The 24,710-nt window shown below is 40.3% G+C and overlaps 1 protein-coding gene across 4 annotated transcripts in view; it reads left to right on the top strand.

Moving 5' to 3' along the window:
* The first annotated feature begins 3,088 nt into the window (after window positions 1-3,088).
* Window positions 3,089-24,710, top strand: part of Pur-alpha (Purine-rich binding protein-alpha) — a 46,750-nt gene continuing 25,128 nt past the window's right edge. The window contains exons 1-8 of one of the 4 annotated variants that reach the window (XM_034981112.2): window positions 3,089-3,227; window positions 17,156-17,203; window positions 19,314-19,426; window positions 19,886-20,050; window positions 20,293-20,489; window positions 21,753-21,876; window positions 23,651-23,776; window positions 24,281-24,337. In XM_034981112.2, the coding sequence (XP_034837003.1) occupies window positions 3,185-3,227; window positions 17,156-17,203; window positions 19,314-19,426; window positions 19,886-20,050; window positions 20,293-20,489; window positions 21,753-21,876; window positions 23,651-23,776; window positions 24,281-24,337 (873 nt within the window). In that variant the 5' untranslated portion in view covers window positions 3,089-3,184. The remainder of the gene's footprint in view (window positions 3,228-17,155; window positions 17,204-19,313; window positions 19,427-19,885; window positions 20,051-20,292; window positions 20,490-21,752; window positions 21,877-23,650; window positions 23,777-24,280; window positions 24,338-24,710) is intronic. The other 3 variants (XM_034981113.2, XM_034981114.2, XM_034981115.2) reach the window with 3 other exon arrangements.

The raw sequence follows: 24,710 nt of genomic DNA, 5'->3' as shown, positions 1-24,710 counted from the left end.
TGTGAAACTGGTCGCAATGTGAACGAGGACTATGTCCTATTAGCTCGTTTCCCTGAACATGAACAGGAACAGCAACAGGTCTCAGTGCCGCGCGGCGGTTTGTGGACGGCGCGCAGTGGCGTGCGGGGACGCGTAGAGTAGTTGTGCGCCGTGCGCGCGCTTGGTTGTGAAGTCGCTCGCAGTATTGCCGTGCCAAACACTACCCGGTGCAGGAGCTCCGAAGCAATATTTACTTAGCCTCAATTGAAAAGCAATAAAACTTCGTCTGCCAACATCGTTCGTATCGCAAATAATACTCGACGTCTGCCCTTGTCTATTACTTGTTGCGGTACCGCTCGGTGACCAGGCCCGACAGGTGACGGAGTTCGAATCTAGCTCAATTTTATTGATACTTAATTATTGTAATTTATTATCGTAACTCGCTTGTTATCCACAGTGAACTCGTTCGAGTCCCACCTGGCGCCGCGCGCGCTCCCCGCTAGTACTCGAATGACTCGCAAACCACGGTGCTTGTGTTATAGCGGACGTGGCGCGGGCGCGTCGACGTCGACGGTCGATAGTCAATTAGTGCGCCGCCGCCGCGTCCCGCATCGCGCTATAAAGTACAATTTATCGATATACCTTTATCTCTATTATTATTATGAATTAATGATTATATGTAGTGCTACACTGTCGCCCGATGGACGCTAGTGTGGACGCTGCGTAGCGTCGATATGTTTGTACAGTTTTTAACGAACTTCTCGTAGCGAACTAAGCAAGAATTATTTTAGTATATGATAAGATCTAATCGAATTACATTCTAGTGTAACATAATAAAGTACTCGAGGTTTTCTAAATTTCGTTTAAGATCGTACGTGAGGTTTAATTTGGAATATAATAATGTACGTCTCATTGGAACTAAGCTGACTCCGTAGGGTGTAATTAGAAATTAAACAGGAAAATTTTAAATAATAAAATACAACTTAATACTAAGTAATGTATTATAAAAATAGGTGTAAGGTAAAAAGTTATTAACATTGTATGGAAAAATTGTGACAAAATTATAGTCATTTGTAATATTATACTGATGTTTTATTCTGCCCTGAACTGAACACTGATCACCTTTTATTGCTGTGTTAACAGTTTACATAAACTAAAACTATTGCAAGTTCTACAGTATTCTTGCTTACATTCTTGATGGGATTGCGCTTGGCTGCAGTCACGCCTGATGGAAATAAATGGTGCTCAGTCTATGGGAACTGAGTGCATTACTTACCAAGTACAAAGCATAACTGGAAGCGTAGTGCCCTATCTCACTATAGAGAGAGAGCCAGCGCGTGCCAGACCTTCGTTATTTTATAAAAGCTGAAAGTTTCTCTGTATTGTCTCCAACACAGGGAGTACTATGAAGTTTGGATCATGGTGTCTTTGGGACTTAAACAGATATAATAAATGTGTACCTAGTTAATAGTAGGTACATACAGTCCAGGCCTGAAATAAAGCGATTACTGGACGACTATTATTGGAAGGCCGAAGTGATTTTGAATTTAAACTAAACGAGGTTAGTAATAAATAGTATTTCGGCCGAGACTTGTAGAGTACTTTTCTCCCATTTGCGAGGAAACATTAAAAAATTAATTGAAGAAACCAAGTTTTGCCGCACAAGGAAAATAATATATATTTTCTACATGACTAAACGTTAGGGTTTGGTTTCGCCAGCCAGCTCCAGCTGAATTCATAAAAAGATACGGGAGCTTACCCGTATTAATTTTGTTTGAAATCGTCGTAAATGATCTCTTGCAACTTTAGACGTTTAAAAAATAGCGGGAAAACTTATTTTTTCACTGACAGTTCCTGTTGTCGTCGGCCGTAGATTGAGTAAAACAGCTAGATACCTTCTTTTTTGCTCTGGGCTGGTTTCCGTCTGTTGTGCGTGCATTGCCCCTCCCAGCCGAAGTCTTCACTCCAGCTATCCTACCTACATACCTAGCTATATACCTACCTACCTACTGTGTAACCGCGTATGAGATAGCGATAGCACAACGTAACGATGAATAACACGACAATTATTACTATTGTTTAGTAGTCAATATTTGTATTAACTATTAACCGATCAACAGTATTTGTATTAAACGTTTTTTATATGAAAACAAGTAAATAAATAATGAGAAATACAATAACGCGACGAATTCTCAAAGTTTGTTTTGCAACTAAAGTTGCATTCCTTCCTTGTAAAAATCGGTTACACGATAAGGGACAAAAAATAGGTTAGCTGCGTCTCTGTTTATCACATTAGTAACTTTATCTGTGCTCTCTTTTTAGTGTGATGGAGAAAGCAAACGTTCCTTTATCTAGCTTTATTACTCTATCTACGTCCTCGGCACTGTAAAATTACCCGTTTACAGACTATCAACAACAACACAGAATGTCTATAGTTAAAAAAACCGAGCAATCCCAGGACAAAAAATTTTCATTCTTACCTAAACTCCCAAACTCTAATAGTACCTCTAAGATAATGTATTCTTCTTTAAATAGGTATATAGATGAGCTAAGAATATATATTTGATAAAACTAGCATGTCTCTGGATAAAACTATGTTAGACTAGGATGATGCCCACGACATCGTCGTCGGCGTGGTATAAGTTTTTTTAAAAATCCCGCGGGAACATAACTGGATTCATTTTTCAGAATAAAAAGTAACGTGTTAATTCAGGGAGTAAATTCAGTCACTGTGGCGTGAGAGAAACAAACGTACAAACTTTCTCATTTATAATATTATTAGTTAAGTAGTTAATATAGTGAAGTCAGCTGAAATGTTCAGTTGACACAGCTGGATTGTAGTTATGTACATACTTTAGTATATCTATGTACAAAAATCTACTTGACGACAAAAGTTGAGAGGTTCTTTTAATGTCAGCTGTCTGATATACATTTAAAATATAAATTTGTAGATATTAACATGAATATTTAAAAAAATATCATTTTTAACATTTTGGTACGTACTTGAATTTTATTTGTTTGATTTAATTATCAAATTAATTTTAAGATTAAATGAAAGAATTATACTTTATGAGGATTCAACTTGATCTTTGCATTATAAAGAACTTCAATTTGATGGCTTCGAAACCATAGACATTTTGACTTCTACAAGAGGTTCCGAAAAGATTGGTGGATTGCCTGTGTAGATTTCGGTGTGTGGATTGAAATGTCGGATATCGGCAGCGGTGACGAAGGGATTTCTAGTCAGAGTACGTATTTATTTACAGCGGCGCAGCCTCCATAAGTTGTTTCGTTTCGCGCCGTTTCCGTTGCCCCTCGCGGCCGAGTATCCCAGCGATCGTAACGTTCGAAAGTAAATATCTCATTGTTCCCGTTTCAAAATGGCGAATTCGGGTCTGTCGGAGTGTTATGCGGCGGGCGTCGAGGCGGGAGGCCTCGCTGGGTTTCTGGTGCGGCGGCGGGCGACGGCGCGGCGGCCCGCCCGGCTCGTCGTCAGCGCCGGCGGAGGTTGACGACCTGCCTATCGATTTTTTCGTCTGCGACCTCTCGGCGGGCGGGCCGGTGTCTGGTGCGAGGGCAGCTCGCCCGGCGGAGGCCTCGCGGCCCGGGGCCCGACCCGTCAGCCGACGCCGGCACCGTAGCAGGTCAGTGCCGGCGCCCGCCCCGCGGCGCTCTACCCTGCCTCGTCGCCCGAGGCACCCCCGACGCGGCCTCTCCATGTTAGCTGTTCCCCTAGCTCCAATATGCCACGTTAAAATCACTGCAAGTGTTACATTCCTTTGTTCTTACAAGTGAGTGACCAGTGTTGTGTGCCATTCTGAGGTGTCAGTGCAAGTGATATATAGAGTAGTTGCCTAACCATGTGTGCAGTGTTTCTGAGCTTTGGAACATAAAAAAAAACATATTTTGTTAACATAAGAAACATTGAAGGAAGACAAAGGAATTGACTATGTAGCATACAATCTCATTGCAACTCAATGACAACTTCTTATTGATTGAGTTTTGTAGTCAGAGCTGCAATGGCTTCATCATATTGAGATTCCAACTAGATTCTAATGAGAAATGAAATATTAAAACAAAGCAAGAAAAGAGCTGCAGTGTTGCCAAGGCTTAGTAAAGTCAATGAGCAAAATCAAGAAATATTCAACAACATGTGTGATTTGGAGCAATAGTTGTGCAATTGTTCATAGCTGCTAGTGTTTGGTGCAAATAAAGCAGTCAGTAAGTTAACAGCTGATAATGACAGAAGGTAAGATTAGTGAAGTAAAATGCTAAAAGCCAGTAAGTAGATGTTCAAGTCTTGTTCAATTACAATGGAGTGTGCAACTTGATTTTTGTACTGACATTGTTGTGGAGATGTGCTGCATGCTTATCTAAAGAAAAATATGTAATTATTGTACATGTTAGGTTGAATGTGAATAGTTTTGTGATATTGTGTCTATTCTATTTCCAGCAACAGGTATTTTTCTTGTTACTACAATCCTTGTGCAGACCTTAGGTGTCTATACTAATGTGAAAGTGTATATTCTGTCTATTGCCATTTCACAGCTTAACTAGTCAACTTGTGCATAAAATTTATCAGAGCTTACAACCTCCAAGTAAACTTATGATACTTAAATCATTTAAGAAAATCTAAATTATCTCTCAGGGTGCTTTTAACAACCCTAAGTTCAAGAAGAAGCGGGCCTGTGCTCACCATTAGCTCGCAAATAACAATTTTGTGTAGCCAAGATGTAGCTAATTCATTTAGGTAATTGTTTTATTCTTACATAAGAATTAATTAAAAGCTATAGTTGCAAATACAAGACAAGACTTACTAACCATCCAAATCGCCTGGCAAGTGGCAGTGCAGTTGACAATGAGGCAGGCGATCCGCCCACTAAAGACAAAGCATATACTGGATAATTAGCTGAGACTCATGGAGTTTTCCCGCCGGGGAAGTTGTCTCCAATCACGCCAACCAATCTGCTCATAGTCCATCGACTGATGGCATGATAAGGTTGTCTACATGATCATTATTGACCCACTAAGAGTACTTCCCTTTTTTGCACAATTTTAGTAATAATGTGGTATTTAACTAATGAAAATTAAAAAAGAAACTAACTAGTGACCTTAAACTCAAGATTATAATTGTTAATGTTGCTAATGCAGGCAGCGTGGACACAGGATTATGCACACATGAGACTACTGGGTTTCTGCATGGCTTCATTTGTTGGTTATATCACAACTAATACTTAATTTTGTATGTTGTCAAGTCATATGAGGAGCAGACAAACAGAACCTAACTAGTCCATGAAATGAAGATTTACCAGTGAAAAAACTGAGACTACAGTTGCATTTTTAAGGTCTTTAGTATGGAACTCAAAAAGTGTGTTTTCAAACCAAACTGGATTTCGTTATGAGGCTATTTTTAGGGTCCCAAACCTCCAGAGAAAAAGGAACCTTTCCTGGATCACTTTGTCTCTTTGTCAAGACCCGTCAAGGGAATCAAAACCTACAGGGTACTTCCTGTTGACCTAAAATTATGAAATTTGGTAGGTGGTAGTGTCTTATAATTATTATAGCACAAGTGTTTAAAGGGAAAAGTCCCAAGACTGTCTATTTGTGGTCGCATCACAATTTTTTATTTATTAAAAAGTGTTACTTGTATGATTGTACAGAACCCTTTGTGTGTGAGTCCGGCTTCCACTTGAGCAGCTCTTTTAGCTTAGCTTCATTTTCCCCATTTCCACTAAAGCTATGATGAGCAATGCTATGGAAGTGACACAATGCAAAGCGTTTTCACAAATCCCTGGAGAAGGAGTGAAAAGGCCTGTTGAGATTTTCCTGAGCTTCCTTGGCTGTTCTCTGCCAGCTTTCCAAACTGGTGGTAGAGTCCTGACATTATCATAAGTGCCACAAATAGTCCTACATTAAATAAACCATTTCATTTTATTAATAAACATTTTATTTAAACAATGGTCAAAGACTGGCTTCCCCATAGCACAGGGTTTTTTTTTCTAATTTACAGACTAGCGCTTGACTGCAATCAGACCTGGGTGGCAAGTCTGTTGAGCTGTGCATTGATAGATCAGTCAGTCAGTTAGTCAGTCACCTTTTTTATATATATTTAGATTTCATTAGTAATATTTATACATATTTTACTTAAAAAGTAACAAATTAAATGGTTTAGGTTATAGTTAGTGTTAAGGTTACTTTCAAGGCTGTCCTTGAGAAAAAGGTCAAGCTGGGGCTGTATTGTTATACCTAACTACTTAGATATAATATATTTAAGCACTTAATAAACATATTTAAATGTAAAATTATTTCAAGTAGAAACTAAAAGGAAAGACACAAAATAGGGTTTTCTCAGTAATGTCATACATGTGGACGTTTCTGGATTATCAGTGCTTCCTCCATGGACACAATAGCAGCGGGTTCCTATGCCCTCCTGTGTTTCACTGCTGCCTTGACATGGTTCCACACAAACCCACTCTATTCCAGTTAGTCTTGATTGACAAGGCTTAAGAAATTGATTTGTTTATTCAATAAAATGCAGGTACAATTATTAGGTTGAAATAATGTTTGATGAGCCTTATACATTTAAGAAGAATATTTAATAAGAAACTAGATGATGCTCGCGACTTCGTACGCGCGGATTTAGGTTTTCCCGTCCCGTGGGAACTCTTTAATTTTCCGGGACAAAAAGTAGCCCATGTCCTTCCCCAGGATGCAAGCTATCTCTGTACCAAATTTCGTTAAAATCGGTTGAACGAATGGACTGTGAATGGCTAGCAGACAGACAGACACACTTTTGCATTTATAATATTAGTATGGATAAGTTTATCTATGAAATGTTATAAATAGGTTCCTTTCGTAGATACAAATTTGTTTTAATTCTCAAATCCCAGCAATTTAAAACACTTACTTATCTGCTAAAGAAAACAATGCTCTGAATATTGTTAAGTTATAAGATACTGCTGAGTTATCATTTGTGCCCATTCAAAATATAAATAAAGGCAGATGCTAGGTAAAGCTTGTTGTTTTTTTTTATAGTACGACTGGCTGACGCTTGCGACTATGTTTGCGTGAATTTCGTTTTAAATCTTGTGAGCACTCTAGTTTTCCGGGATAAAAGGTAGATTATGTCACTCTCCTGTTCTTCCTTATCAATTATTATAAAATAAAATAAATAACATCAATCCATTGCTACGTTGCAATGTGATTGACAAACCAACACACAAACACACTTTCGCATATTTTGTATGGGACCTAGGGTTGAAATTACAAATCATATTAAAAAAAAATTATTCAATGAAACTTTTACAAATACTTTTGAACTCATATTGGCTAAAACTCTTCTGTCACCATATTAGCCTTTGGGTCTAGCTCTGTCTGTTTTCTTATCGCACGGGTCCACTATCGGGATTCGACAAATAATTCCAGTTCAGGCGAATTTTACGATAATTCGGATTAGTGCGAATGTAGCCAGCCTATAACGAATCATTTGCCAAATCCCGATTGTGAAGCTGAACCATTTTAGGTTCCTGTTTATTTTTCTCAGTTTTTTCCTCTTCCTCCTTTTCCACTTTCTCTTCTCAATACTCTGTGCCAACTCTCCAGTTTTCCTCCACGTCCAGTATTTTATGCCCATATTTTCTGCACATATTTCTTCTATTTTCACTATAAACTTTTCTTCCAGATCTATTTCACAGACAGGTAGTGTGCGAGGTGGAACACAGTGTACCTACATCATCAGTTACACTGCAGTAAAGCGTCCATCGCCTCGCCTTTACTGAACTGAAGACAACAAATACATGTCTCACACCCGGCTTTACTCACGTGTTTAGTCGACGTTAGCCCAACTAGTTTCGAACCCGTTCGGGGTCCGAAACTAGGGGGAACGGGGAGGGGGATGGCGACGACTACTCAAGTAAACACGTGAGTAAAGCCCGGTGTGAGACATGTATAACGGAAATCACTCACGATAGTTTGAACGCAAAAGACCACAAATACTCCATTTCCTCTAGAAATAGCATCCGTTGGTAAGACATTCATCCATGCTGTCTACTACCTAGTCCAACTACAGTCCTTCTACAATCTACCATCTTACGAGTGTTACCTTTCGAGTTGTTGTGATTCTTATGTACATTCTCTCTAGAGCTAGTTAGTGGGTGGGTGTTAGTTCCAGCCTTGCGTCCATAGATACCGTTTGATAGAAGGCCATCTGATATTGTGTGACCCATAATAACAAATCCCTGCAGCTTGAATTACACCATATACTATTACACTACGCGGCCGAAAGTAATGTGCATCGACCTTTAGAAGGAGATAGCAAATTTGTAGAGCTCGGTCTCTGTCGTTGAGACCGACAAAGCGTCATATAGGTATGAGTGACAGAGACAACGCTCTACAAAGCCAAAATGTCATTCTAAAGGCTGATGTACATTACTTTCGGCCGCGTACTGTACATGAGCTTGCAGATTTGTAACATTTATTTCATTACAAATGATTCCTCGAACAGAGACAACTTTTACCAACTCCGCCAACAAAACCAATTTATAGTGACTTTGAAACTTTGGACCGAAACAAACGACGGAAAATAGAAACTTATTTCCCAATTTCTATTTATTGCTCTTCAACATATAAATGTTGAAGAGCAATAAATAGCTACTCAATAAGTAACTCCTATCGTTCATGATTCTAGGTCAACGGGAAGTAAGTACCCTATAGATTATCTTGACAGCCAGACGACTAATAGTGATCCTATAAGGGGTCCTTGTTTTCCTTTTGAGGTACGAAACCCTAAAATGGAGACATTGACAAACATGCTAAAACATATAATAATATGTAAGTGACGCAAGGAAATAAAATTGGCGGCGCGAACGCGATTAGTTCGTTTGGCAACAGTTGGCCAACGCTGGGAACGATGGCCGATGGAGAAAGTGAATCGATTATAAAATCCGTTTCTGCGCATCGATGAATTTATGATTATTATGATAATCGATTTGTAATATTCATTATTAATGCTACGGTGCGTATCTTATTTGCGTATAGATTCTCTGTTGCTTGTTTATGTGAAGATTTTATTCAAAAAAAAATTCAAAAAAAATTAACTGAGTCATCTTCATCATGATCTACTCATCGCCGGCTCACTACTGAGCACGAGTCTCCTATCAGCATGAAAAGGGATAGGCCATAGTCTAAAACGCTGGCCAAGTGCAGATTGGCAGACTTCACACATTTAAGAGAACATTATGGAGAACTCTCAGGCATGCAGGTTTCCCTCACGATGTTTTCGTTCAACGTTTCCAAGTGTTATTTAATTGCGTTGAAAAGTGAAGAGGGATCGAACCCCCGACCTCCCGAATAGAAAGCCGACGTCTTGATAAGTAGGCCATCACCGCTCGCTTAATCAATCATCAAATGATAGTTCAGGCAATTGACTAAAAAAGTTATCCAAGAAATAAATTCACAATCATCCTCCGCCTCAAAAAAACGTAACCTCACTTTATTAATCATCGCGTAACAATAAAGTAAGTACTAAAAAGCATTTCAAGTTCAACCCATAAAAAGTAACTCTAATATTGAGACGTAGGTAATGTAAACGGCCCCTTCTCGCGGAACGAGCTAAGGTAGTCATTTCTCAGGAAAAAAATATGGGTTTCACTTTTTTGTCCGTCTGGCTGGTGTCTGTGTCTGAGGCTAAATTATGTCTGCTGCCAATGACCCGCCTTGAACCACTTACGTAACGCGCACCGACGCGCCCAACGCCGTATTAGATTCGCCATTCCCAACCAAACCACGCGCCCAATGTCGTTGGACAATTACCTATTTGAGTTTGTTGTGGTAGGTACCTACGGCTTCACGTACACGACAGATGATTCCTGTTCTCGATAGTTCGGCATTCCGCTAATCTACTGGACACACTATTCCTGATACGGCAAATGAGTTCCCTAAAATGTGTGAAGTCTGCCAATCAACAATCTGCACTTGGCCAGCGTGTTAGACTATGGCCAATCGCTTCTCATTCTGATAGGAGACTCCGTGCTCAGTAGTGAACCGGCGATGGGTTGATCATGATGACGATGACTTAGTCATTTTCTATTTGAATAAAATCTTAAAATCTATAATAATAAAATCAAAAGCTGACTACCTGACTGACTGATCTATTGACGCACAGCTCAAACTACTGGACGGATCGGGTTGAAATTTGGCATGCAGATGGCTATTATGACGTAGACATCCGCCAAGAAAGGATTTTTGAAAATTCAACTCCTAAAGGGGTCAAATAGACCCCTATTTTACTTGAAAGTTGTGTAGTCCACGCGGACGAAGTCGCGGGATTAAGCTAGTTTTCAAATAAGTTTGGCAAATCAGTCGGCCGGCAGACGCATGCTGTGATAGCGAAATACCCTGTGGTGTATTTACTTACTTGGATATAATATATTCCGGAAAAACGAAGATTTCGAGGACCGTTCGGGTTCAGCACGAATGTGGATTGTGGAACCATACGACTGACGTCAACCGCGATTCGATAAATCATAACTCTACCAGCTCATCATTTTTTTGCTACATCTACATAGTGTCGGTCCTAACGTCAGCTTGCCGGGATGTTACAAACCAAATAGAAGTCAGTGTGGCCAATTCCGTTGTACATAATCTCTAAACTAAACTAAAATGGCACGTCTAAATATGTATAGTTTCATAATTTCATAATTTCCCTTTCATAATTTTGCTTGCGGAAAAGAATAGAATAGAATAGAATAGAATAGAATAGAATAAATTTTATTGCATTAACTGTGTAGGTACATTAGGTGTTATACTTGTTGTAAAGTTCTAACAGTTTGCCACTTTGTGGCGTGCAATACTGGTTACATACAATTTTTTATTATTACAATTTTTAACTATTTTGTTTACTAAACTAAAAAACACTACCTAGGTACTTACATACTATACTTACATCAATAATTTTCATAAAAATACTCATTAACATTATAAAAGGCCTTACTAATTAACCAATTTCTTAATTTATTTTTAAACATATTGCCTTCTGTTTTTTTAATATTGAGTGGTAAATGATTAAAAATTTTAATACCAAATGCAAATGCGCTTTTTGAGAAAGTGTAGCAGTTATTTTGGGGTACAATTATGTTGTATTTATATTTTGTACGCAAGTTAGGTAAGTAAGTAAGAAAAGGATAGCACTGGATTTAGACCTGTCAATTTAGTTTAGTTTAGAGATTGTGTACAAGAGAATCGGCCCCAATGTTACAAATTTTGTATTCTAACACGCTCTAACACGATGGTACCCCTTCCACCCTGGGAAGGGAACCTTTCTGCCAAATAGACCAAATTAGTTTGGTTTATTTGGCTTCAGGTTCCCTCCCCATACCATCGCCAAGATTATCTAAACTCTAAAGTTCAAACGCTTAGGGTCACTTGTTATGGTGCTACTAAGTCACATATCCTGACCACCTTTAATTTTGTCTAATTCCTATACTATATGCTTTTATGCATTTTGAATTAAAGTTCAAAGTCGCTTGTCTAACTTAGCTTAGAATTTATAATATTATGCACATAATGTTTACGCTAATATAAAACTTTATTTGAACAACTGTCTGTCTGCGACATTTGAATAATGTTTTCAGTTAGTTTACATACTACTTATATTACAACGTTACTATAGGTATGTACGTCTGTACGTTATAATTTACACGTGCGTTATACGGAATTACTGTGTACGGGAGCCAGGCGTCCGTCGCTCGTAGGGCGTAGGGGCGTAGGCTTGACTATATGAATTTGTGTGCTCAGAACCAGCTTTCCTAACGAATTTGCTTCTAGACAATGAAAAACAGACTATAAATCTAATCAAATCCACTTTCCGGTGTAAGGTCACCATTCTAGCACCTTGGAACCCCAAAGTTTATTGGTTTTTCGGACTATGTGCCCTGCCCATTGCCACTTCAGCTTCGCCACCCGCTCAGCTATGTCGGTTCCTCTGGTTCTCCTACTGATCTCCTCATTTCTGATTCGATCCCTCTCCATCGCCTATGAATATAACGGATTATTCGTCTGACCATTCAACAGTTGAGAGTTCTTTATCAGTATGAAACTATAAAGAACTTCTTGTTATAAAAGGAAAAGGTAAGACAGACTGACCGATCTATCAACGCACAGCTGAACTACTGGACGGATCGGGCTTAAATTTGGTATGCATATAACTATTATGACGTGGACATCCGCTAAGAAATGATTTTTGAAAGTTCAACCCCTAAGGGGGTAAAATAGGGGTTTCTGTTTAGTCCACGCGGATGAAATCGCTGGCATAAGCTAGTAATAAATAAGATCGCGATGTTTTATTACCATAGGGTAACCGTATAGCGTATTAAAATAGTAATTTGAAAGCGACGTAATATAAGAATAGTCGGTGTGACCTCGACAGATTGTATTCTTGGAACAGATAGTCCTGCAAGTCCCACCACACTACATGGGCAGCTTTGCGGCGCCGACCTACAACTGTCATTCTTTTAATAGCCACGTTTTTGGGATTTAGGTGAGGGTGACGCACATCCCGAGATTGGGGCGTCCTCTGAGAAATTTATCATTAAGGTGGAAGACACGGTCTGCACGCGAAATTCAAATTTAATTCGGTTTTTCACAATTTGTAAACTAATACGACAAAGTAGGCTTATGGCATTCAAATTGAGCCCCTAGCAGTATCATCTTCACAGGCTTATATAAAAATCTTTACAATGAAAGTGTCCAGTTTAAGAAATTAGTCAAAATAATGAGTTTGACGTGAGCTACTCACAAATTAGTCATTATTTTGACTAATTTCTTAAACTGGACACTTTCAAGTAAAGATTTTTATATACAAACCTGTGAAGATGATATTGCTAGGGGTGAAATTTGAATGCCATAAGTCTACTTTGTCGCATTAGTTTACAAATTGTGAAAAGCCAAATTTTTGAATTTCGCGGGCAGCCCCGTGTCTTGGGCCTTAAGTTACGTAGAGAGGAAGAGTTGCCACGCCGATAATAATTCTAGCACATGTGCAAAATGCTAATGTCTCTTGTAATGATAAATTAAAAAGCGGTCAAGTGCGCCTCGGACTCGCACACCAAGAGTTCCGTACCATTGTACCACAAAAAGGCACCACTTTGTTTTTTTTTGTGTTATCACAAATTCCCGTTTTTTTCCTTCCCTTGTGCTATAAGTATAAGACATTACTATCTGCCAAATTTCATGATTCTAGGTCAGTGGGAAGTACCCTATAGGTTTTAATTACCTCGACGTATTGACAGACAGACAACGGAGGAACCCTATAAGGGTTCCTTTTTTCTTTGGAGATATGGAACCCTAAAACTGTTAAATGAGAAATGATTAAAGTTAACTTTATTTATAAGGATTTACAATAAGGGATCACTAAATCAGGCGTTATATGCAAGCTGTGATAGCCTAGTGGTTAGGACGTACGCCTCCTGCGCCGGTCGGGGGTTCGATCCCGGGCATGCACTTCTAACCTTTCGGAGTTATGTGCGTTTTATTTAACCAATTCAATATCACTTGCTCTAACGGTGAAGTAAAACATCGTGACAATACCTGCATCATTGTATGCCTGAGAGTTTTCCATAATATTCTCAAAGATGTGTGAAGTCTGCCAATCCGCACTTGACCAACGTGGTGGACTATGGCCAACCCCTTCTCATTCTGATTTCTGAGAGGAGACCCGTCCAAAGCAGTGAGCAGGCAATGGGTTGATCATAATGATGATGAAATCAGGCGTGATAAATTCTTTATTGCTTAGTTTTTACTCTTTTGCAATTTATTCGCCTATGTAGAATTCGCCGCGTCTGTCAATCAACGTTACCTTTTTGTTTTGGCATGCCAGTCATGTGGTCTCTTATCATGTAAAGTACGCGACAGGTCGAGATGGCGGGTACGAGGTATGAGGCGGGGGGACTCCCGTCACACCCACACATAGCTCGCGCTCTCCCGCCCCACACCGGGTTAGCATTTCCACATGTCGCGTAGGTATTGTGCGCACATTGTGAAGTATACCTTAAACTCATGTGGGTCCAGTCTTCTTAAGTACATGTGGGGTAGTCACCACTAAAATGCTAACACCGATGCGGCAATGCGGTGCGGTTGTAGAAAAAGGAGGCCTAGGTATACCTGGAGCTATAGGCCTCCTTTTTCTACGAACGCACCACGCGCCATACAATTTCAACCTGACCACCTGAGTGTCTGGTGCACTTCGACCGTCCGTTGTGCCAGATCCTTTTTTCCACGCACATGCAAACTGAGGAATCCGCTCCCTTCGGCGGTGTTCCCACTAGATTACAACATGGGGTTATTCTAGGGGCGGACCAACTAATTCCTAAAAGGCTGGCTTTTTTCGTAGAAAATCTTCAATGGATTAAAAACAAATTTCAAATGAGCTCGGCGGCTATCACTGACTGAGTCAGCGAATCAGTAGGCTGGTGGCAAGTCGTGATGCAGGCTAAGATGGAAGCGAGCTAACGTGGAAGGGTTTCTAAATAGTTTCCTTAGCATAAAAGGTCATATTTTGTAATCAACTTTAAGTTGATTAACTTTCATATAGCGAAACAAAAACTTGCAAGTTGACTCGTTGATGTTGAACTGGAAATGGACGCTGAAAATATTATAAATAAATAAAATAGAAACTCGAGCATCTATTTGAGTATTGTATAACGGAATTTATTAGTTCGTTATGAATATCGATCGGCAATGTAAATAATATATCCTGCGGCGCCCCGAGTGACCTGAGCTCTTGGCTAAGTGGCGGTGCGGGGCAGGGCCTGCTGCCACGCTTGGAGCGACGCGTGCCAAGCTTGGTAATACGCAGAGGGCATTCGCGCTGATAGCCTAGTGGTTAGGACGTCCACCTTCCATTCGGGAAGTCGGGGGTTCGATCCCGGCCACGCACCTCTACTTTTCGGAGTTTTGTGCGTTTTAAGAAATTAAATATTATTTGCTTTAACGGTGAAGGAAAACATCGTGAGGAAACCTGCATGCCTGAGAGTTGTTGTCAAAGGTGTCTGAGAGGAGTGAGCCGCTCTTTCATATCATTTAAATAATCCTTTACATTGTAATAGCCATATTGTATTCAAGTTGGAATTCAAGTTTCCAATATGTACATTAACTAATGGTTAACTCCTCTCTGAGAGGTCGTTGTGTCGTTACTGAATACTATTGGGAGTGATTTTATGGCATGTCAGGTATTAACGGTTTTTGGGGTTCCGTACCTCAAAAGGAAAAACAGAACCCTTATAGGATCACTTGTTGTCTGTTAAGAAACCTATAGGTTCAGAGTCACCGAGTGCACCGAGGGTATCGTACTACAGTCGTATTTTTTCGACATTTTGCACGAATAAATCAAAAACTATTATTCATAAAAATAAATAAAAATCGTTTTAGAATGTACAGGTAAAAAGCCCTTTCATATTATACCTCAACTCTTCTAATCAACACAACTTTTGGTACAGAAAATGTCCTAGTTATCAGAAATGTTAGCCCTAATGTTTCAATTACTTAGCAGACGTGATGGCAGTTGGATCTGAATGTACTTGTGAGCACAGAACCTGATGGCTGGTGACAATACGATCGCGAGTAGAGCGATCCCCTTGTGCGAACAGTGCAACCAATACAGTCATCGCAATCCTTCCTATACCGGCTTCCCACGGTACGTGATTCTGCGGATTATCACGCACGGCCGGACCACCACGCACATCCCCGCCACAGTTCACGACAGTTAGGGAACTTGTAACAAGACGTCGAGGCTTTGACGTAGTGACGTCAAATGTTGCCTACATTTGACGCTAGGTAGCCTATGAAACGACTATTTTTCTTTGATTTCACGTCACCCGTAGCCTAATATTTGACAAATCGTCGATTCAGGATCAAACCGAGAGTTCCCTCGCGCCAGTTCACTCTGTGCACGCGCCCCTTGGTCTTGAGATTCGAAGTTATTTTGAAGTTCGCCGCGGATCGGACGCACCGTGAGGTGGAGTAGTTAAGTATATTAATAAGTAATCAGTAATAAAGGAAGTTAGAGAAAGATAGGGCGTGTTTGCCTTATTACACAATCCCTACATGGCGGCCCCGCGCTCCGCCAGGCGGCCAGGCGGCGCCGGGACGTCGCTGTGAGTATCGGGTGGCCGGCGTAAACTGCGTACTGGACACATTCCTGTGTGCCTCCGCCAAGTAATACAATATTATAATAATAACAAATGTAAAGTTCATGAAAAATCTTTAACGCTAGGGTGAAAAGTTAAATGAGAGTATTGCGGCGGCAAGCTATGCAAAATGCGGCACAAGGTCACAAACAGCATATTTGCGTGGAAAGGCGTATAAAAAAATCCTGCGGTGTGATTATGAAAGTGGAAACATTGAGCAATTGAGCAACTTCCCACGTTACTACGACACGATACTGCACGTCCACCGAAACGCTTTACTTTGTTCTCGAATACATACGTTGGCACAGCGTTGCGCTACTACAGACGATACGTTTCCCACGGTGCGTCGGTGCGGGCTGGTCCGCGTCCGCAATGTCACGCGCCGTGGGAAGCAAGTGTTAGCTGACTGACACTCTTGCAATCTTGTGCGTCCTTCACGCATCATGACTACTGAGCACGGGCCTTCTCTCAGAATGATGGATTTGGAGAAGGATTTAGTCACAATCTACCAAGCTGGCCGAGTGTGACTTCGCACATCTTTGAGGAAATAGAGAAATCTAAGGCATACAGGTTTCCTCACGATACCTATTTTCCTTTGCTTTTGGTGCGTGCCCGGGATCGAACCCCGAACTCTCCGAATTCAAGTCTTTACCTTTTTTGGTAGTTTTTATTTTATTTTATTTTGTTTATTTAAAATCAAAAACAATAGGGTGTTGGACTGTAGTAATAAAATGAAGTGATTTTTTGTGTAGCGCTAGTTAATGGAGCTAGAATTCATTAATTAATTCTGTTCTTGATTCCTACAAGTGTGATTTCAGCAAAGCGTTGAGCTACTCATATAATATAAATAAAATATATTTAAGTAAATTATAAGTACTAAGCAAATTAAAAATTTAAAAAATGCCGTTGTTTTATTTAAGTAAATATCCATGTTTTGACTCTCCAGTTTTAATTAATGTAAGTAAGTACTTAATGATTACGTTTTTAATTTTCAGAATATCATGGTCAAGGCATGGACGCGGGTGGGAATAATTTTGACTCCGGTAAGTGTTCAAAAATATTCTTTGGACAATGCAAATTTCAAACCCCTATTAAGGCTCCTATTGAAAAGGCTGGCTAATGTAATAATAGCAGTAATTGTCGATGATCGCAACAGGTGTCGAAACTGGAATAGTCGTAATTAGAAATCGCGATCGATTACACGGCGCCGCTGTCACGCGCCGCCGCGCCGCCCGTTCTGTGCGACTGCGCCGCGCGCCGCGCGCTGCGTGTGATGATTGATGACTATACTCTATACACGGAGAGAAGTTAGTATAGGCCTCTCTCGATTACGTTATCACATACAACTGACAAAGACAAAAATGTCAGTGGGTGTTAACCATTTTGAGTGACCACCTAATCACATACGAGCTTATATTTTTTGGTTCCGTGGAATAACATAAGTTCGTTTCTGATTGGTTGGTCGCTCCATGTATAGAGTATAGCTACAATCTAGATATTGGTAACTAGACACAATCTAGCTAAGTAGGTTCAATTTTGAGAGAGAGATCAACCGCCGAATCCAACTCGGCTGGTTCGGGAATCCTCGTTCTCGTCCAAAATTCCTCAGTGCTTTAAAACTAAAGTCTTCGAACTAACTATGGACCTCATTACAAAGCTCCGTCACTCAGCGAGCTATGGTTGAATTCTCTCTGTGTGATCACATCAGAAAGGAGGATCTCCTCCTCCGTAAGCTCCAAATGTTCATGGGCGGCGGTAATCACTTAACATCAGGTGACCCGCCTGCTCGTTTGCTCGCTATTTAAAAAAGAACGAACGCATTGGCGACATGGTGGTGCAGTTTATGGGCGGCGCCGGCGGTACCATTTAATAACAGGTGTGAGATGCCCGCCCACTGGTTTTCTCGCTATTAATACACAAAAAAAAATTACGCCTGACATCTACAAAGTCTAGATGTACATGTCGCTCTCTACTGCTCTATTAATATCAATTAAAGTCGTCCAGCGGAACCAATGTGCGCGGGGGGGGTGATGGGAGGGGGGGGGGGATCAACAAATATGTAGATCGATATCGCATGTACCACAATCAGTTATTGGTATTGTAATTTATCATATTATGTGACAATTGGGATGATGTCAAAAATAAATTCTTTCTTAGGAATCGTTAAATAGAGGGTCTTCCAAAATTCGCAAGCCCACGTCCACTGTTAGCTTAAGTTTGCTGACCTTTTTAAATTATCGATTTAACTAAAAAATACGTCAAATTACAAACTTTTGTGACGTCACATCTGTGAATTTCATACAAGCTCCGTTACTTAGCGAGCGTTTTGACGTTTGATAAAAAGTCGCTGATTTGACTAGTATTCATCATCACTATTGGGGTGACCAATCAAAACTGAGCTATGCTGTGCTGTACTATGCTCTATCACTCATCTTAGATTATAACTAGCTTATGCTCGCGACTTCGTCCGCGTGGACTACAAAACTTCAAAACCCTATTTCACCCCCTTAGGAGTTGAATTTTCAAAAATCCTTTCTTAGCGGATGCCTACGTCATAATAGCTATCTGCATGCCAAATTTCAGCCCGATCCGTCCAGTAGTTTGAGCTGTGCGTTGATAGATCAGTCAGTCAGTCAGTCAGTCAGTCAGTCAGTCATTCAGTCAGTCACCTTTTCCTTTTATATATATAGATAGATGATAGATGAAGATACAAACAAACTTACACAGCTTAGCACAGCACAGCACAGCGCAGCTATGCTGCATTCAATGTTGATTAGTCACCCTTATTGCATTTAGCGAAATTTTTGCAAATTATTCGGGCTTTTTCTATAATGGTAAGGCTAACTTACTTTCTTGAGGATTATGAATCAACTATCTTATTCCCGCAATTTTGTCCGCGTGGACTGCACAAATTTCAAACCCCATTTTTACCCCCTTGACCCCATTTTCAAAAATCCTTTCTTAGCGGATATCTACGTCACAATAGCTATCTACATTGCAAATTTCAGTCCGATCCGTCCAGTAGTTTGAGCTTTGCGTTGATAGATCAGTCAGTCAGTCACATTTTCCTTTTATATATTTACATAAACAGATTTTTTTACTTCATTCAATAGTCGATATGTATGTTTTGTTTGTTTGTTTGTTTGTTTGCAGGTCAACAGCCACAAGAGCAGGAGTTGGCGACGAAAATGTTACAGATACAGTCAAAGAGGTTTTACCTCGACGTGAAGCAGAACCGGAGAGGGCGCTTCATCAAAGTTGCAGAGGTTTGTGCTAGCGACTTCAGGTCTTAGGTCCACTTGCATGAAAGGCGATAAACTAACGATACTGTTACAGTTGAACTTTGACCGTCAATAAAGCATAACTCAGGGTTTTTAATTATTTAATTAACGTTTTATGGCAAGTAAAAAGTACTGGTATATACAGTAATATAACTAACACTTTTATAAGTCGCATCGTCAAAATTCGTTTGCGCAGAAAAACGCAACCAGACGCCTACTTAAAAAGTACGCCAATGAAATATAGACCTTATTGCTTGACGTTAAGATTTTAAACTCAACAACAGGCTGGTGCTATCTCGCTCTTATGAGCGACATAATAAAGTACAGTTAACTAACTCTACTTTATTATACAGCAGTATAATAAAGTAGAGTTTAAGTTGCTGAAGTCAAGTCCGCGTGCAAGCGCTGCTCGGCCTGCACCAATGATGTCCTTCGTTGTTCCAGATCGGCGCGGACGGGCGCCGGAGCCAGATCTTCCTGGCGATGTCCACAGCGGCGGAGTTCCGCGACCACCTGTCCAGCTTCAGCGACTTCTACTCGTCGCTGGGCCCGCCCAACCCGGAGAACGTGCCCGACGACGGCAAACTCAAATCTGAGATGATGCTCAAGGTAATGTATCCTCCTCAAATTGTTTTAAGCCATTTGTTATTTATAGCCGGTCATGGGTTGATCATGATGATGATGGTGATTCGTGTTAAATAATAACTTTGCAGCTTTGCATAAAAATAGATATTTCAGCGTTTTCCATAAACTTTTCAGCGAATCAGATATTTAACGCTTGTAATGCGTGACTTAGGTTGGGACTTGGGGTACCCCGTCGTGTATTATGTGACAACGGGGTATGTTTGCAGGACAACCGACGGTACTACCTGGACCTGAAGGAGAACTCGCGGGGGCGGTTCCTGCGCGTCTCGCAGACGATAACGCGCGGCGGGCCGCGCTCGCAGGTGGCGCTGCCGGCGCAGGGCATGATCGAGTTCCGCGACGCGCTCACCGACCTGCTGGACGACTTCGGCACCGACGACGGCGGGTCCGTGCACGCGACCACGTGATTATTGCCACAGCTCATATCGGTGTCGTGCCCTACTCCCACTTCCCTACTCCCACTTCTCTACGAAGCTTTCTACTTTCCCTTCATAGCTTCCCTTTATGCTCCTGTTTTCAGAGTTCCTCCACTTCTTACGCATCGAGTTTTTCGAGATTCATACATTCTATCTAATGGCAAATGTCTAATAGCAAATCTAAAAATTCTTTCGGAATCACATTACAAAAGCAATATTGCCTTTTGTCACTCCTTTACTCCCCTGCAAGTCCTGAGCAGTAAACTCGACAGTCTCCTTTTAAACTCCTCTTCTTTCCTAATTGACGTTACAGCTAACCGATCCTCGATACACTCCCCAACCCTGTCCCAGCTTTCACAGTACTTGACAATTTCCTATTTTCCCTGCCATTTCCTGAATTGCATCGCATGATCGAGACTTTTTTTAATTTTTTAATTTATTTTATTAGATATGCCAACGATAAATTGTAACAACATTCACAAATATTAAAAACATGTCACAAACAATTCCAGTCCTACTACAATCATCAATTATAGGCATATACAGCATTACATAAGTCTCCGATTGTGTTAACAATAAGCTACCTACATTACAAACTTTTAACATTAACCACTAATTAATAAATATAATCTACAGCTAAATTAATAGATACAATTGCTTAATTAATTAAATTAGGTAAGAGTCAGATAACGATAACAATTTAAGGATTAAAGATTACGACAATGTCAGCTCATTCATGGAGTACAATTTTTTCTTAAATTTAATTAGAGAATCGTGGACTTTGTCTAAGACATTCGATTTTCATATTAGTATATAATAATTGTGATTTTTTTCTGTGCCAATAATAATGCTATGCGAATTGATGATTCCCTATGATCAGTTGGGCCTACCTGATGTGTGTTTCAGAGCATTGTCATGATAATAATAATTACAAACAAGACTTACTTTTAAGGTGTCTCTGATACTATTAGGAGGATTATAATATTATGGTTATTTCTGCTGCATTTCGTAATCTCTAAACTAAATGGACAGGGCTAAATATTGCCATCCCACCACATGAACAATCTAGGAAATCGCCCTGGCTTGGCTATATGCATAACAATTAAGGAGGTACTTCAGAGTCAAAATTCCTAGATTGCTCCTGCGGCGGGTATGTAGTAGCCTCATTAACTCTTGCTCGATTTAGTTTGATGACACGTGGATCGGTGGATTGCCAGACGTGTGCGGTATACGTGGGATGTTGTGCGCAGGTTCAAGGGCGAGCTGCCGGAGGGGCGCCACCTGCGCGTGGACAACAAGAACTTCTACTTCGACATCGGCCAGAACAACCGCGGCATCTACATGAAAGTCAGCGAGGTGGTACCTTCGTTGCAAGTAATTTCGCGCCAGACACACTACTCTATGCATGTCATATACGTCCATAACATTCCGCCCCCTCAACATACGCTTTGTGTTTCTACCCGCATGTACACATTTTTTTAAAAGCTGTTTACTAGTTTGACTTGTACGTGTGTTGACATGCTTGCATGCATAAGAATTATTCCCCATAATATTCTCAAAATGTGTTTAAAGTGAAATTCTGCCAAAAGAATAAAATAGAATATATTTTTATTCAAATAAACATTTACAAGTGCTTTTGTATCGTCAAAATAATTAACCACTGGTTCGGAATGCTCTTCCCACCGAGAAACTCGGCGGTTGCTCTTTTCAAATGTTAATTTACAACAACCCGCACTTGGCCAGTGTAGCGGACTATGGCCTCAACCCTTTTCATTGTGAAAGGAGACCGGTGCTCAGTAGTGGGCTGGCGATGGGTTGATCGAAGATACTCTGTCGAAGCCGTCCAAGTAATCATGGATGGTGTCTCTGAATTTCTGGACTAAATTTTGATTTTATATCGAGGATTGATTTTATTCATATAATTGGAATTAAATGTATCCCAATCTTATTATTGCTTCTACTACTACTACTTACTTCACTACTTACTGCGCTACTTTTCATCAACTTTATCATACAAGCAAAGATTTAAAAAAGTCCTTTGTTTTAAAAATGCTAATGCAAATCATAAATTCATTCACTCATGTCGTCATTTATTATTTTCATATTTTTAAGTTGCATAATATAGATATTTTTTATAGTTGTAAGTTACTATATATTTTTTATATGAGTCTGTCCATTAACTTAATGTTATTCTTTTCAAATGAAATATTGAAAACTGGATGATGCCTGCAACTTATCTTAGATTTTCCGGGATAAAAGTATCTTATGCCTGTCTTTGGGATGCAAGCTATCTCTATGCAGAAATTCGTCAAAATCGGTTAAACGGACAGGCTGTGAAAAGATAGACAGACATTTTGAAATTATTTCATAATAGTAATTCGGTACTACCACTTGTATAAGTCGCATCGATAAAATTCGTTTGTCCAGAAAAACGCAACCTGACGCAGACTAAAGCCAATGAAATACAGACCTTATTGCTTGACGTTAAGATTTTAAACATAATAATAACAGACACTCTTGTTATCTTAAAAATAAGATTTCTGTGCAGGTACATCGACGTAACTTATAAAAATGGTAGTATTGTGTAGCCGTTTAAAGAGTTTTGAAGATGCAGTCGAAATGAGAATGAACTCATCAACCATATTAATTAAATCAATAATTAATTTTTTATCAGTTTAATGTAACTACAACATTTACATATTTGAATAGCTTCGAATCCAAACGGCTAATGATATCTGCCAAAGAATTTTTGTTTTGATTCTGAGTCTTAAAGGTCGGTCAGTGGATGATATAGAGAGCTATGCTTGGAGTTTCTCTGCATGATCAAATCAGAAATGAGAAGATCCGCAGGAGAACCCTAGTAACCGACTTAGCTCAACGAATTGTGAAGCTGAAGTGGCAATGGGCAGGACACGTAGTTCGAAAAACCGATAGTCGTTGGGGTCCCGAGTATCCAAGATGCTAGAATCGTGACCTCGCACCGGAAAGCGCAGCGCTGGAAGACCCCCCTAGGTGGGCAGACGACATTAGACGAGTCGCAGGGAGCCGCTGGATGACGACGGTTTGAAGCCGTGGCGCGTGGAAGTCAGCCAGTTAAAGAGTGTGCGTGTGTATTGTATTCTCCACACTGTATTGTGTTGGTTCGCAGGTAAAGAGCAACTTTCGCACAGCGATCACAGTCCCCGAGAAGTGTTGGACGCGTTTCCGCGACATCCTAGCCGACTACTGCGACAAGATGAGTCGCGCGCACTCCGACTCCGCTGAGCACCATCAGGTGAGGACCCCATATCATCCGCGTCTGCTGCTGGAATCTATTCTTTTATGTCTGTAACGAGCCTAGAAACTTATTAGCTTATTAGTATTGTTGTTGAATAGAACCGCCATATGGCATTTGTGTGCGTAACGTAAACCGCGTCACGGTCTAGACATATTGTACATTCGTGGAAGGACCTTCGAAGGAAGAGTAAATAGCTACCTTCCAGGCAGGCACGCTCCACCTTAGGCAGCATCATCAACTGTTAATTGGTGTGATTGCAGTCAAGGCGCATACCTCTATAGTTTTCAAAAAATCTTCGAGACCAAACTCCTTCCCCACAAAACTTACAATGTCCTCCCGACCAAGGATATTTTTGGTATCTACAATACATGGTAGGATTAGTATTTTTATATTATTGGCCCGACTCGGACCTCATGACATTCATCCGAATAAGGTAGTCCGGTAGAGCAAAAGGAAGGATGTGATAAATATGCGTAATGTATATATACAATGTGATTGCAGGGCGGAAGCGGTTCGGGCGGCCCGCGGGCCGGCAGTGCGCAGCCCACCAGGGACGTTGTGAGTACTTCATGCTATTTCTTAATACACACACACATACACATACACAAACGCACACGCACAAACACACGCATCCATCCATATACAAAGATTTGTCCTGACAGTAATTGGTAAACTGATTTATCAACGTACAGTCTAATAGGCTACTTGACTCATATCTAATTTCGTCCAATAAATGATTATTTATATAGTATTTTGCTTAAAACAACGAAATATATCAATAACAATTATTAAAAACGCAGGATGGATATATAAATCCAATTTAAAAAAATACAATTTTTATTTTTATTTGAAACGCAGAAAACGCTGTCAGCCATGATGTGACGTCATTAAATATGTAAACAAAGAAATGTCATTCCTATGTCACGCGGGG

The sequence above is a fragment of the Maniola hyperantus genome, chromosome 23 (assembly GCF_902806685.2).
Source record: "Maniola hyperantus chromosome 23, iAphHyp1.2, whole genome shotgun sequence".
Taxonomy (NCBI): Eukaryota; Metazoa; Arthropoda; class Insecta; order Lepidoptera; family Nymphalidae; genus Maniola; species Maniola hyperantus.
The sequence above is the reverse complement of the archived record's forward strand: the minus strand, read 5'-3'. Positions and strand labels throughout refer to the sequence as shown.